The sequence below is a fragment of the Salmo salar genome, chromosome 18 (assembly GCF_965601325.2).
Source record: "Salmo salar chromosome 18, fSalSal1, whole genome shotgun sequence".
NCBI lineage: Eukaryota > Metazoa > Chordata > Actinopteri > Salmoniformes > Salmonidae > Salmo > Salmo salar.
Genome location: NC_138308.1, coordinates 80,585,889 through 80,601,090, shown reverse-complemented (window position 1 = coordinate 80,601,090; position 15,202 = coordinate 80,585,889). Strand labels below are relative to the sequence as shown.

General features: G+C 42.1%; 1 protein-coding gene across 4 annotated transcripts; it reads right to left on the bottom strand.

The window, feature by feature from the left end:
- Nucleotides 1–81: 81 nt before the first annotated feature.
- Nucleotides 82–15,107, bottom strand: ylat1 (Y+L amino acid transporter 1). 4 transcript variants are annotated; one of them, XM_082964473.1, is made up of 11 exons: nucleotides 14,825–15,107; nucleotides 14,296–14,590; nucleotides 11,908–12,569; nucleotides 4,633–4,758; nucleotides 4,219–4,363; nucleotides 3,123–3,246; nucleotides 2,823–2,926; nucleotides 2,532–2,628; nucleotides 1,978–2,127; nucleotides 1,346–1,529; nucleotides 82–1,015 (listed from the first exon to the last, which is right to left on the bottom strand). In XM_082964473.1, the coding sequence occupies exons 3-11, from the start codon at nucleotides 12,410–12,412 to the stop codon at nucleotides 939–941; spliced, it is 1,512 nt and encodes a 503-aa protein (XP_082820599.1). In that variant the 5' UTR covers nucleotides 12,413–12,569; nucleotides 14,296–14,590; nucleotides 14,825–15,107; the 3' UTR covers nucleotides 82–938.
- Nucleotides 15,108–15,202: the final 95 nt, after the last annotated feature.

The following is a 15,202-nucleotide window of genomic DNA, read 5'->3' as shown; positions in this document are numbered from 1 at the left end:
GGGAATTGTTACAACTAGTGTCAGTATTGTATGGTGGATAGAAACAATGATAAGATGGTGGGAATTGACAGAATCAAGTCATTTAAAATGTCCATTAGTAATTTATTATAAATACATTCTAAACTATTTATCATCTCAACCAACCCCCTCCCCGCCCCTTTGTTTAAATTCACATGTTGAGTATAGATTATTCTTAATAAGTTGATTTAAAAAAAATATATAGCCCTTTGCTTCAAAAAAAATCTTAAAAGCTGCAGGTGGGATGGACATTTACATAGGACAAATATAACACATTTTCCAAAAATAATTGTGGCTAGAGCTACCACTATTCTCGCCTAACCACATACAACAAACTAACCCTCAGTAATTATTACTTTCCTACATATGTCTTCAGTATCTCTTTTTGTTTCCTTATTGATATGACTTCAGAGGTATCAGTAGTGACTTATGCCACTACGGCTGTGTTTTCACAGGCAGCCTGATTTCTGATTTATTTTTTTCTCCACTAATTGGTCTTTTGACCAATCACAGATCTTTCTACATCAGTTCTTTTTCAGAGCTGATTACTCAGACCAATTAGCGATTTAAAAAGATCAGTATTAGGCTGCGTTTACACAGGAAGCCCATCAGAGGTCATAAATATCCGTATTTGAGAACAGGAATATTTTATTTTTAATTCTTCTGTAGTGTGTGGAATGTCCTATGATGTCAGAGGCAACTGGAGTGTCATCCTGGCCGTAGAACGACCCCATAGTCCAATGAACATACGGCAATGATTGGTTGGCCAGAGATTTGGTCCAATGAATGGCTGTTGTTTGACTCAGCCCTCTGATTGGTAGCCAAGGCCGATACTGGCCAGTAGGTGGTGTCGTTGAGCCTCTAGTTTTGTGCGTCTTCAGATAGCAGCGGCAGCAGTGTGTTGGTTGGTTTTAATATCTTCACTCCAACTTGTCTATGACGTCTAACTCGGTCACAACAGAATAGCACACCTTCTGAATCAGCAGACCAAAGTTGGCTAGGGAGGGAGAAGATGAGAGAGGATGAGTGACCTACCCTCAAATACATCAATGCGACACTAGCAATAGCATGAGAAGTATTATGCTTGAAGAATGTAGAAAATAAGTATTGTTTTCTAGGCCTACAAAATAATGTACCTACTTGTCTCGCAGCTCATGTCATACCAAACTATGGTTGAAAAATTCCATCAATTTCCCCCAAATTCTTGGTTTTCCAGAAATCCTGGTTGGAAGATCCCCCAGGATTTCCTGAAAACCTGGCGATTTTTGGGAAAGTCACCAGATTTTTCCAACTCTATACTAAACTCAAACATTCATCTGATTCTTACCAAAGAACCTGCGGAGCCACATGGGCCTTTTGGTGGCGGGAGTATAGATACACAGGAAGTAGACTGGCACTCCTGATAGGGCGATGCCAATGCCAATCAGAGAGTTCATGGTGTCACTGTAGATGGGAACCACCACTAGGAACAGGGTGCAGAAACAGAAGATGATCGGGAAGAACAGACTGAGCTGAGAGAGAGAAGGGAGAGAGAAATGGGGAAGAAGGGTTATTACACAACTATATGAAACAGGATCTGGTATTGATGTCAAACAGTGAAAGAGATCACACATACAAAACCGCATTGTGAGTTACAGTATAAATGCTTCATACATGAAAACACTAATGGAGCTTTGCCTTTGAATGTGTTTATAGGCCTCAGTGTTTTATGTTGGATGTTTGGGGCAATTCCATGACTCTTTGTGTCGTCATTCTGTAACCAAACTTTGCATCTGCACTGTTCTTCAAGTAAATGTGTTTTTGTAACATTTTCAGTGGGAATTGTTAAGTCGTCCTTGTGCGTTTTGTATGGTTTGTTTAACTTTGCAATCTATGGTATTTATTTAACATATATTTTAAAGAGAGAGAAATCTGATGATCACTATCATTCTGTTACTGTGGAATTCCCCTTTGTCTTACCTTGAGGGGTCTGACTCTGTCTGGCTGTTTCCAGCGCAGGTACAGCTGTCCCAGGATAGACAGGCCCACAAAGAACCAGTAGCTGAAGCTGTAGTAGTTGATCAGTTTAAAGATGTCCTCAACACACAGGTAGACCAATGCCATGGCACCCTAGAGTATAGAGCAACAGCACTATGTCAATATCCATCGTACAGGGCACAATGGACAACATGCCCTACACAAAAACTCTATTTCATAGAAAGTGTAGATATAGCGGAACACTATGTGGACGAACGGACAAAGAGAATGCTGAGATTGCAGACAGACGGAACTCTGCGGCAGACCGAACACTGGGTTAAAATAATAGAATGCTGAGAACAGATTTCTGGGGCAGACAAAACAATGGGTCAGAATGTTGGGTAGACGCAGAAACAGAACGTTGACACAGAACTGAGACCAAACACCGAACAAGGAAAACCTCTCGTAAAAAAAATGGAAATGTACATTGTTCCAGACAGACGTTCACGCGCACACACAAACACACACAAAGACAGTGGCTTAGCGGGATGACTGACATTGAAGAGCAGCGCGGGGATAGGGGTGTAACGGGTGACGTGGATCATGCACAGGTAGTCTGGGAGATGGCCCTCCCTGGAGCCCACGAAGAACAGCCTGTAGAAACACACAAACACACCTCACTGGAGCACTGATAATGGAGGAACCACACACACACACAGGTTATCGTGTAGGGCAATGAGCTAAAAGGCTATAGGGCCCATCGTTTTTTTATGGTCAATAATGAGGAGATTTTCAGTGACAGCGATGATGATGAAGACCAGCATCAGAACGGTGTCCTTCTGACTCACCTGGAGGCAGCCAGGATAGAAGCGTTGAGTCCTCCGAAGCAGGACAGAGCCACCGCTAGAGGGATGGTCCAGTTCATCACGCCAAACACCTGGTCTGCAAACGTCTGAGGGATAACAACAGGCCTCAAATTAGACCAATCAGAACACTTACAGTACATCATATAACAAACTCACTTAGGGCTCAATGAGATGATACGCAGATAGAAATGTATACAGCTGATGTGATGACTCTCCTAATCTACATGGTATAGGATAATGTCTGTTCTATTTCCAGTATATTTCTATGCGAAGGGAACTCACCACAGCCACGGCGTCACTGTCCAGGATGGCAGGAATGGGCAGCACGGTGTAGTAGGCAACGTTGGTCAGAATATAGATCACCGTGACGATGGGCATGGAGATGGCGATGGCCAGGGGCAGGTTCCTGTGGGTCACACAAACAAACACCAGGGGGAGACAGAGAGACAGTTCGATTTAGAAGAAGAAGAAAAAAACACCAAGAAAGAAGAGAGTGAAATGGCTGTGATACATCCAGGGGTTCGAGTGAACGGGTCAAGAGTTGACCCTCTTGGGCAAGGATGGGGTGAAGGTGGACGGAGAGGTGGGGGAGCAGAGGAAGGAGGAGGGGGAGGTGGGGTTGTTTGTCACATAATCTGCCTGAGAACTCCTGGAAGTAGCTTGTGATCCAATCACATGTCTGTCCTGCTCCATTTCATCAGTGTTTGGCTGTGTGTATCAGAGCGAAGGGGCTCAGTTAAATACTTCCCCTGGAGATGAGGAGCCTCCAGCCCTGCCCCGCCCTCCCCCCGCCAAAAACACCTGACTACCCATTCAGTCAGTGTGTCATCCCTCTCCATACTTCCCATCCTTGCCTCATCAATCACTATTACTCCACTTTCTCTGCTTAGTCACAACCACTCCATAATTCCTACATCTACCCCTCTCCTTCTTCCCTCTTCAAATCAAATTGTATTTGTCACATGCGCCGAATACAACAAACCGTGAAATGCTTACTGACAAGCCCTTAACCAACTATGCAGTTCAAGAAATTGTTAAGAAAGTATTTACTAAATGAACTAAAGTAAAAAAATTAACTGAAAAGTAACACTAGCAGCAACATTATGTACAAAATAAGTCACAAACAATGCGGGAAAAAAACGTACAAAATAGCCCAGTTGGATGGGAGCCCGTAAAACGGCAGCCCTCCCCTCCGGCGCCATCTGTGACCTTCTCTCATGCTTTTAATCCTTCTATATCCCTTCACCTACATTTACTACGCTAATCACTACTCGTCCTCTACTCCTTCACTACTCCTCATTCTCATGTATACTACAGAGTATAGCCTTTTGTCCACGCGTACCAGTGACCCTGCCCTCCCTCTCTTCCCACCCGTCACCTCTCTGGGTTTTTGATCTCCTCGGTGACGAAGTTGAGTGTGTCCCAGCCGGAGTAGGAGAACAGAGCAGAGTACAGGGCCAGAGCTATGTCTCCTGGATCCGTGGATGAGCCCTCAAACATACCCTCAAAGTTTTGCGTCTGACCTGAGGAACACACACACACACAATATCATGTATTATTACACATACGTAAATACATGCATTAACTGGTACAAATGAATGTATGTAAATACTACAGATAAATATGTGTTGTATGTACAATAACTATAGGACTGTGTCAGTGTTCACAGTGGGCATATCTGTTTCTGTGAATGTACAGTACAGTACAGTGAGTGGATGGTTGAATATTTGGACAATATGTGTGATATTATTATTGTGTGTGAGTGTGAGGGCCATCCTGACAGCATCGGTACCTTGTCCTATCTTGACCAGGCCGGTGATGATGACAGCGATGAGGGCGATGACCTTAGCGTAGGTGAAGAAGTCCTGGACACGCGTCCCCCACTTCACATAGGCACAGTTCACAAAGGTCAGCAAACCTGGAGGGGAGATACAAACATTTAGACATTCAGATCTACATGTTACCACACACACACACACACACACACACACACACACACACACACACACACACCGCAGACGTGTGTGTGTGTTCTAATTTCAGAGTTTGTGTAGCTGGAGGAAATGAGGCTGCTGACTACAGCAGTCGATGAGGTTGTTTTCCACAGAGGTTCAAGAGCTGAGCGCAGCACATAGAGACATAGGCAGAGAGGAGGAGGAAGAAAGGAGGAAGAAAGAGAAATAGGGTCAGACACAGAAGAGGGGGTAAAGGAGTACCCAGATAAAGTTCTAAGGGTTATTAAAAGGCCTCTATAAAAGATTGGTGAAATGACTAACACTGTATCGCTGAATGACTGACTGACTGGCTAACTGTCTAGCTGACTGTCTGACTGCCTGACTGTCTAGCTGACTGAATTACTGGCTGACTGTCTAGTTGACTGAATTACTGGCTGACTGTCTAGTTGACTAACTGGCTGACTGACTGACTGTCTAGCTGCCTGACTGGCTGACTGACTGTCTGGCTGTCTAGCTGACTGACTAACTGTCTGACTGACTGGCTGACTGACTTACTGCCTGACTGACACACTGACTAGCTGGCTTGCTGGCTGGCTGACTGACTGTCTGACTGACAAGGCTGAATGACACATTGACTGGCTGGCTGACTGACTGACTTACTGGCTGACTGACACACTGACTGGCTGAATGACAAACTGACTGTCTGGCTGACTGACTGACTGACTGACTGATAGACTGACTAGCTGTCTGACACACTGACTGACTGACTGACTGACTTACTGGCTGACTGACACACTGACTAGCTGGCTGACTGGCTGGCTGGCTGACTGACTGACTTACTGGCTGACTGACACACTGACTGGCTGAATTACAAACTGACTGTCTGGCTGACTGGCTGGCAGGCAGGCAGGCTGACTGGTTGGCTGAATGACACACTGACTGGCTGGCTGGCTGGCTGACTGGCTGACAGATACAGACTAACTTTCTGACTGTGTCCTTGTACTCCACTGCTCCTCAGTCTTAGTCTTGAAAACATGTTTTCCAGATCATCTTCTCTCTCTCTATGTCTTTATCAGTGTTTGTTCCTTTAAGTTCATAAACTTGAGTTCAGATAGTCACAGCATGGAGGTCTGAATCCTCCCACTGTCCTCCCACTGTCCTCCCACTCACTGGGATTTAATAATATCCTATGTATCTTCTCTTCACTATGTCAGCATCTCAACTGGCACCCTATTCCCTATTTAGTACACTACTTTTGACAAGGGCCTATAGGGCTCTGGTCAAAAGTAGTGCACTAAATAGGGAATATGGTCCCATTTGGGACATAACACCTATTTTTAGAGTATATCCCTCACACTGCATAATGTTTGATAAGCCTCTGGTATACCCAACATTTTCCTCAACAATATTTTCCTGCTTTACTGTAATGCTAAGTAGCCGTAATGATATCTACCATACAGTGTTTACCTAAATGATTAGCACTCAAGTTCACATCTACAACTCAAGTGAATGTTCATGTTAAAACAAATATATATATATATATATATATATATATTGACACACATACAGTACATACACACATCACCCTTTCCCACATAAAAATAGGTTGATAACTAGGGCCCTGCATTTCTCCTGGTGCAGTCACATGGTCAGGCCAAATACATGGTCAGGCCAAGACCCTAATCATAATCCGAGATGGATGAAGGCCTATGTACATCATTGATCATCATAACAGTCACCATCTCTCCCTTCTTCTCCCAAATGAAGAGCGGGCCATGACACTGTGTCCACCAATCTCCCCCGAAATGAGAATAATACTGATCTACCAGAATACCATGTTTCCCTTCCTCCCCCAAACGGAGGACAAAGCCTAAAAGATCATAACACTTTATCCCAGTTATGAGGCCATGGATCATAACAGTCTCTTATCAATAGGAGGTCTCCTTAAGCATAACATATCTCTCCGTTCAGACCGGTCCAGACAGAGACAGTGAGTGATCCGGACTAACAGAGAACTGACAGTGTAGCGGGCCACACAGATGTCCTAGGCGTGGTTGTATTGACAGTGAAAGGCTAGAAGGGTGGGAGGGTGTGGATCAGGTCGGTTCTCTAGGCTACTCTAGATCTGGTCCAGATGTGTTGTTGAGACCATATACTATATCCCAAATGGCACCCTATTCCCTATATAGTGCCCTACCCTATGGGCCCTGGTCAACTGTGGTGCACTACATAGAGAATAGAGTGCCATTTGGGACGCAACCCATAGACTGTATCAAAAAAGGTTGTAAGATTGACGGCTGCCATGTTTGGGCTCTGTCCTGTGGTGTACGCAGAACTCCTACCCATTTATACAGGATCAAGGTTAGAGTTGGCGGTAGGGTAACCTGATCCTAGATCTGTGGTTATAGCTCATTTCTACCTGGAGGTGTTTCCGGTCTTCTCATGGCTCTGAAGTATGTTGAAGTCGCCTCTAACGCCTCTAAACACTGATACTAGATCAGATGTTTTTCCATCCGGTTGATGGTTAAAGTTAGGATGGGGTGTAGGCTAATCTGATCTTAGAGCTGTGGTTATAGTTCACGTCTGTGCCATGCTGACAGAGCTGTCATTAGCCATTAGCCTGGGGTCAGAGTCTTGAAGTAGAAAGGACTTTTACCTTTTTACCTAGCAGCTATCAGCACATTCACATTCCTTAAAGCACTGCTTATCTAAGAGAACGTGTGTGTGTGTGTGGATGTGGGTGTGTCTGGATTGTAATTAGATGAATGAGTGATATTTATTACTTGAGAGATGTTTTAGAACCTGAAGGAGAAAACTTATCTCAGAACTATCCCTTTTAGTAAGACTCGTAACAGTGTTCTATCTGGTTGCTGTAGTAGCAGCGGTATTCTGTATATGTCCATGACTTCCGTCTCTTTGACCCAGGTTTCTGTCTGGTTGTTCTCATGTTTTATGTGTTCTATCCCACAGTAATAATATGACTATCAACCCCACAGTAATAATATGACTATCAATCCCACAGTAATAATATGACTATCAACCCCACAGTAATAATATGACTATCAACCCCACAGTAATAATATGACTATCAACCCCACAGTAATAATATGACTATCAAACCCACAGTAATAATATGACTATCAACCCCACAGTAATAATATGACTATCAACCCCACAGTAATAATATGACTATCAACCCCACAGTAATAATATGACTATCAAACCAACAGTAATAATATGACTATCAACCCCACAGTAATAATATGACTATCAACCCCACAGTAATAATATGACTATCAACCCCACAGTAATAATATGACTATCAACCCCACAGTAATAATATGACTATCAACCCCACAGTAATAATATGACTATCAACCCCCCAGTAATAATATGACTATCAATCCCACAGTAATAATATGACTATCAACCCCACAGTAATAATATGACTATCAACCCCACAGTAATAATATGACTATCATACCCACAGTAATAATATGACTATCAACCCCACAGTAATAATATGACTATCAAACCCACAGTAATAATATGACTATCAAACCCACAGTAATAATATGACTATCAAACCCACAGTAATAATATGACTATCAAACCCACAGTAATAATATGACTATCAAACCCACAGTAATAATATGACTATCAAACCCACAGTAATAACATGACTATCAACCCCACAGTAATAACATGACTATCAACCCCACAGTAATAATATGACTATCAAACCCACAGTAATAATATGACTATCATACCCACAGTAATAATATGACTATCAACCCCACAGTAATAATATGACTATCAACCCCACAGTAATAATATGACTATCAACCCCACAGTAATAATATGACTATCAACCCCACAGTAATAATATGACTATCAACCCCACAGTAATAATATGACTATCAACCCCACAGTAATAATATGACTATCAACCCCACAGTAATAATATGACTATCAAACCCACAGTAATAATATGACTATCATACCCACAGTAATAATATGACTATCAAACACACAGTAATAATATGACTATCAAACCCACAGTAATAATATGACTATCATACCCACAGTAATAATATGACTATCAAACACACAGTAATAATATGACTATCAACCCCACAGTAATAATATGACTATCAAACCCATAGTAATAATATGACTATCAACCCCACAGTAATAATATGACTATCAAACACACAGTAATAATATGACTATCAAACCCACAGTAATAATATGACTATCAAACCCACAGTAATAATATGACTATCAACCCCACAGTAATAATATGACTATCAAACCCACAGTAATAATATGACTATCAAACCCACAGTAATAATATGACTATCAAACCCACAGTAATAATATGACTATCAACCCCACAGTAATAATATGACTATCAAACCCACAGTAATAATATGACTATCAACCCCACAGTAATAATATGACTATCAACCCCACAGTAATAATATGACTATCAACCCCACAGTAATAATATGACTATCAAACCCACAGTAATAATATGACTATCAAACCCACAGTAATAATATGACTATCAAACCCACAGTAATAATATGACTATCAAACCCACAGTAATAATATGACTATCAAACCCACAGTAATAATATGACTATCAAACCCACAGTAATAATATGACTATCAAACCCATTGTAATAATATGACTATCAACCCCACAGTAATAATATGACTATCAACCCCACAGTAATAATATGACTATCAAACCCACAGTAATAATATGACTATCAAACCCACAGTAATAATATGACTATCAACCCCACAGTAATAATATGACTATCAAACCCACAGTAATAATATGACTATCAAACCCACAGTAATAATATGACTATCAACCCCACAGTAATAATATGACTATCAACCCCACAGTAATAATATGACTATCAAACCCACAGTAATAATATGACTATCAAACCCACAGTAATAATATGACTATCAACCCCACAGTAATAATATGACTATCAAACCCACAGTAATAATATGACTATCAAACCCACAGTAATAATATGACTATCAACCCCACAGTAATAATATGACTATCAACCCCACAGTAATAATATGACTATCAAACCCACAGTAATAATATGACTATCAAACCCACAGTAATAATATGACTATCAACCCCACAGTAATAATATGACTATCAAACCCACAGTAATAATATGACTATCAACCCCACAGTAATAATATGACTATCAACCCCACAGTAATAATATGACTATCAAACCCACAGTAATAATATGACTATCAAACCCACAGTAATAATATGACTATCAACCCCACAGTAATAATATGACTATCAACCCCACAGTAATAATATGACTATCAAACCCACAGTAATAATATGACTATCAACCCCACAGTAATAATATGACTATCAACCCCACAGTAATAATATGACTATCAACCCCACAGTAATAATATGACTATCAAACCCACAGTAATAATATGACTATCAAACCCACAGTAATAATATGACTATCAAACCCACAGTAATAATATGACTATCAAACCCACAGTAATAATATGACTATCAACCCCACAGTAATAATATGACTATCAAACCCACAGTAATAATATGACTATCAACCCCACAGTAATAATATGACTATCAACCCCACAGTAATAATATGACTATCAAACCCACAGTAATAATATGACTATCATACCCACAGTAATAATATGACTATCAAACCCACAGTAATAATATGACTATCAACCCCACAGTAATAATATGACTATCAAACCCACAGTAATAATATGACTATCAAACCCACAGTAATAATATGACTATCAAACCCACAGTAATAATATGACTATCAACCCCACAGTAATAATATGACTATCAAACCCACAGTAATAATATGACTATCAACCCCACAGTAATAATATGACTATCAACCCCACAGTAATAATATGACTATCAACCCCACAGTAATAATATGACTATCAATCCCACAGTAATAATATGACTATCAACCCCACAGTAATAATATGACTATCAAACCCACAGTAATAATATGACTATCAACCCCACAGTAATAACATGACTATCAACCCCACAGTAATAATATGACTATCAACCCCACAGTAATAATATGACTATCAAACCCACAGTAATAATATGACTACCAAACCCACAGTAATAATATGACTATCAACCCCACAGTAATAGTATGACTATCAAACCCACAGTAATAGTATGACTATCAACCCCACAGTAATAATATGACTATCAAACCCACAGTAATAGTATGACTATCAAACCCACAGTAATAGTATGACTATCAACCCCACAGTAATAATATGACTATCAAACCCACAGTAATAGTATGACTATTAGTGGTTGTGTTGAGAGGTCCAGGTTTCTTCAACCCCACAGTAATAACATGACTATTAGTGGTTGTGTTGAGAGGTCCAGGTTTCTTCTAATCTGTTAGAACAATATCCATGACAACACTCCCTCCTTCCCTCTCTACATTCCTTACTCATCTCTATTCTTCCTTGCTTCCTTTGGTGGTTTATAAATTATCAATTTACACTACATTATTGTACTCTATTGTCATGAGTAATGAGCATTGCCAGCAGTTTAATCTGGTCACACTGACGCTTTGTAATGTTGGTCAGTTATCCTGAAATTGAGTAAATTCTCCTTTCCCCTATTGTCTGTCTTATACAGGAAACACTTGTTGGTGTCTGTAGTCTCTGTTCTCCCCTCTCTGTTCCTTTTTCAACCTTTCTCGTGTTCCCTTCTGTTGCTGAGGTGCTGACTTGGGTATGCTGTGAGTCATTTAGTTTCGTTTCCCACATTTTCCACAAAGAGAGGCGCATGCACTCACATCACTGTTCGGTACTCACGGGAGTATGAACACACACACACACACACACACACACACACACACATCATTGTCTGCATGCAAAATCCTTGCTCACACATACCTGATCACTTCCATCGGTAAGGAAAAACTCAGGGCCCTAACCATGTTAGAGGCCTACAGTGGAACAGTATTGCACCAACACAAACAACACCCCTCCATACACAATGACTATAAAATACTCACATATACAGGCTGCAGCCAGCATGCGGTTAGCCAGATAGGGGGCTATGCAGGTGGGGAAGACGGGCTGCACCATGTAGTTAGAGAAGGTGATGGCTATAACCGCCTGGCTGGTGGGCTCTATGATCAACAGGGAAGTCCACAGTCTGATGAAGGCCAGGAACCCTCCGAAAGCCTCCAGGATGTAAGCATAACTGGCCCCTGACTTGGTGATGGTGGTCCCCAGCTCGGCGTAGCACAGGGCCCCGAACACAGAGAAGATACCGCCGATGGTCCACACTACCAGCGACAGCCCGTAGGAGGCGCTGTAGATTAAGACGCCTTTAGGCGAGACGAAGATACCCGAGCCGATCATGTTGCCCACGATGAGACACACGCCGTTCAGGAGAGAGATCTCCTTCTTCAGCTTCATGGAATCGTTGTCGCCCCCTGAGCCACCCGACTTGAGCGAGGTCGACCCGCCGTTGTTGGCGGGCTCTTGTGTGGGGGCGGGGCTGTAGGATGCCATTGCGCTAGATGTGTGGGGTGGAGGTTGGTGATTGGAGGGGATGTGGGGAAGTGAGTAGTGATTGGACCAGGCGGCTGTCAATCAGTCAGAGGAGAGGATTGGTTGTAAGAGCTGAGTTAAAGTCGTTTTCCAGCTATGAGGGTCCCTCTGGTGACATCTGTGGAGGAAAGAGACGTAAAAAGTGTTATCAGAGAGTGTGTGGGTGTTGCCATGGAAACCAAGCTGCTGTCCATATGGGCCCAGTCATCAACTGGGACATAAAAAACAGTACCGTTTTTTACATAAATGCTGGTCTGAATGCTACATTTGTAAAACATGAGGCTAAACTTAACTCATTGCAAAATAACACAAATGTTATAACACACACACACACACTGCTGCTGGTTATTGGATTGGATTTCACAGATGGCAATTTGGGAGCCATTAGGGGTTTCAGTAAATAGCCTTTTAAGCTTGAGTGTATTGACAGAGTGGGAGAGAAAGACAAACAGCCTGACATCACTGTAACGTTCATTACTGACTATCACTGACTGTCACTGTGATATTTAGTCTATAATTTACTGTAAGTATTCTACAGTGTGACAGACACACAGACACAGACACACAAAGAGACAGACACACAGACACATAGAGACACAGACACAGACATAGAGACACAGAGAGACACACAGACACAGACATAGAGACACAGAGAGACACACAGACACAGACATAGAGACACAGAGAGACACAGAAACACAGACACAGAGAGACACAGGCACACAGACACAGAGGGACACAGACATAGAGACACAGAAACACAGAGACACTTCGCTAGGAGTCAGCAGCATGCTGAACGGAACCGTCACATTTATTTCAAAGTTAATTGCCTTCAGCAGCATATATAGAAGAGTTTGAATGACTAGACACATGATGTCTTAGTGCCCATACTGAATATCACACACATGCTCAGTCAGGACCTGAACAAAACAACACACACATCACACTAAGTGAGGGGACAGGGCCACGCAGGGGTCTACAGTTCATCACAAGATCTGTGTGACTCTGGAGAAAATCCATCACAATACAATGAGAACGCATCAACAAGTCAGTCATAGGCAGTCACATCACAGGGAGAGAAAAACGCTGTCCTGACACAGAAAGTGAACACAGGTCAAGTCACATCAACCAACGATATATCAGAAAGATCAGGAAGAGGGAGGTCTGATGAACACAGTGGAGAGGTCGGCGACAGATGTAGGACCAGTATTGTCGCTGCAAAAAGTAGGGGTGAGACGCCGGGTGGGGGAGAAGGGGAGAGATGGAGAAGTAGTGCAGATAGATAGATACCCCTGGCGTGTGAGTTCAGTTCAAAAGAAGAAGTGATTACAAAGGGCAGTGGATAGTAGCCTTGTGCACGTGATGACAAAGGGCAGGGCAGGAGGCGTTGAAGTGAGATACAAGGTCCAAGAATGGTAAGATAAGTAGGCTACTCAAATTGACTATCATATACCACTCAAGGTTGCTGTATCATATTTGAAATCCCTTTCTCTTTGTTTCTCCCACTGTTTTTTTATCTCTCTCAGAATATGACAAGCTGGCAGCAATCATTTGGCCGACTCGGAGCTTATTCATTGCAAAGCTGGCAACGCTGCAGAGTTGACACAGCACATTTTATTGATGACTAGGGGCTAGTAAGGCTACACAGGAATGCCATTAGAAGTTAATCTGTAGTGTAAAGACCTATCTCCTCAGAGAAAAACACATGTTGAACAGAGAGAGTCAAATGTACAGTTACTACAGCCAAACGACAGTCTCTATATTTGAAATATATAATACAAATATAAAACCTTGCATTGTTACTGTATGTTAGGATAGACGCCAATTTAATTCAGGGGTCTTACCTTCTCCAGATGCGCTATAGGTGAACTTGGCTTCCTTCCCTTGGGGGGTCCTCTTGCACTTCTTCTCTAAAGCCAATGAGTCGCAGGTTTTTATTGAACGTTCATGTCAATTGCGCATCCCTCATTGTTTTACTCACTATTGCTCTCTGTGCGCGTTGTCGCTCTCCACTGATGACCTTCCCTCTCTGCCCGTCACGCCGCGTTCTCTGCTCTGACTTGGCTCGCCTTCCTGTCGGAGTCTGAAGGTGCACAGGCCGATCAGCTGATGAACTTCTGCTTTTTGACCCAGCAGCTACTAAGGAGACAGGTGGAAGAGGAGGAGGGAGAGAGAGGGAGAGAGGGATGGACTGACTTTATACCACTGTCTGGGCTCTGGCAATGGGTTTCGCTGTCAAATGAATTGCTTCCCATCACTTTGATTAATGCATTAACAGGCCTGATCACGTTTACGCTGGGCTATTCACACGTTCACACTTTCTTTTGTGGCAATTCAAATCAACATGACCCTTTAGCTCTTGTTTTAGCCTACCTGTTGTTGGTGGTGATTGCTTTAGTTTTGGGCTATTATGTTAGGCATTGTTGTTGTTGATGATGTTGTTTCTTCTTCCTCGTTTAATCATCAGGCGCGGAAGGAAACAGTGGCATTCGAATGTATGACTAATCACTGAGAACGGATTTAAAGGATCTTGAGGACTCGAAGTCACTTAGAATTTCACCACTGTCCTAAGTTATAGTTGTATTATTATTGATAACAGAGTTGTTTTTAAACACTGATGATATCATGTTATGGTCAACAATCTTGACGTATGAGTGCCTCGTGAGTTATGACACATAAGGAGATCTCTGCATTGAATAGTTGGAATTGATGAGGAATCCCAAAATAGGTTACACAGCCCCCTCCTCTGGT

What these genes read in the sequence shown, in the direction of transcription:
- ylat1 (XM_082964473.1), bottom strand. Translation starts at nt 12,412, where the DNA reads ATGGCATCCTACAGCCCCGCCCCCACACAAGAGCCCGCCAACAACGGC. An exon ending in CCTGGTCAAGATAGGACAAG is followed by an intron (nt 4,364 to 4,632) that starts GTACCGATGCTG and finishes TGTGTTCCTCAG; the next exon opens with GTCAGACGCAAAACTTTGAG. An exon ending in TCTATCCTGGCTGCCTCCAG is followed by an intron (nt 2,629 to 2,822) that starts GTGAGTCAGAAG and finishes GTGTTTCTACAG; the next exon opens with GCTGTTCTTCGTGGGCTCCA.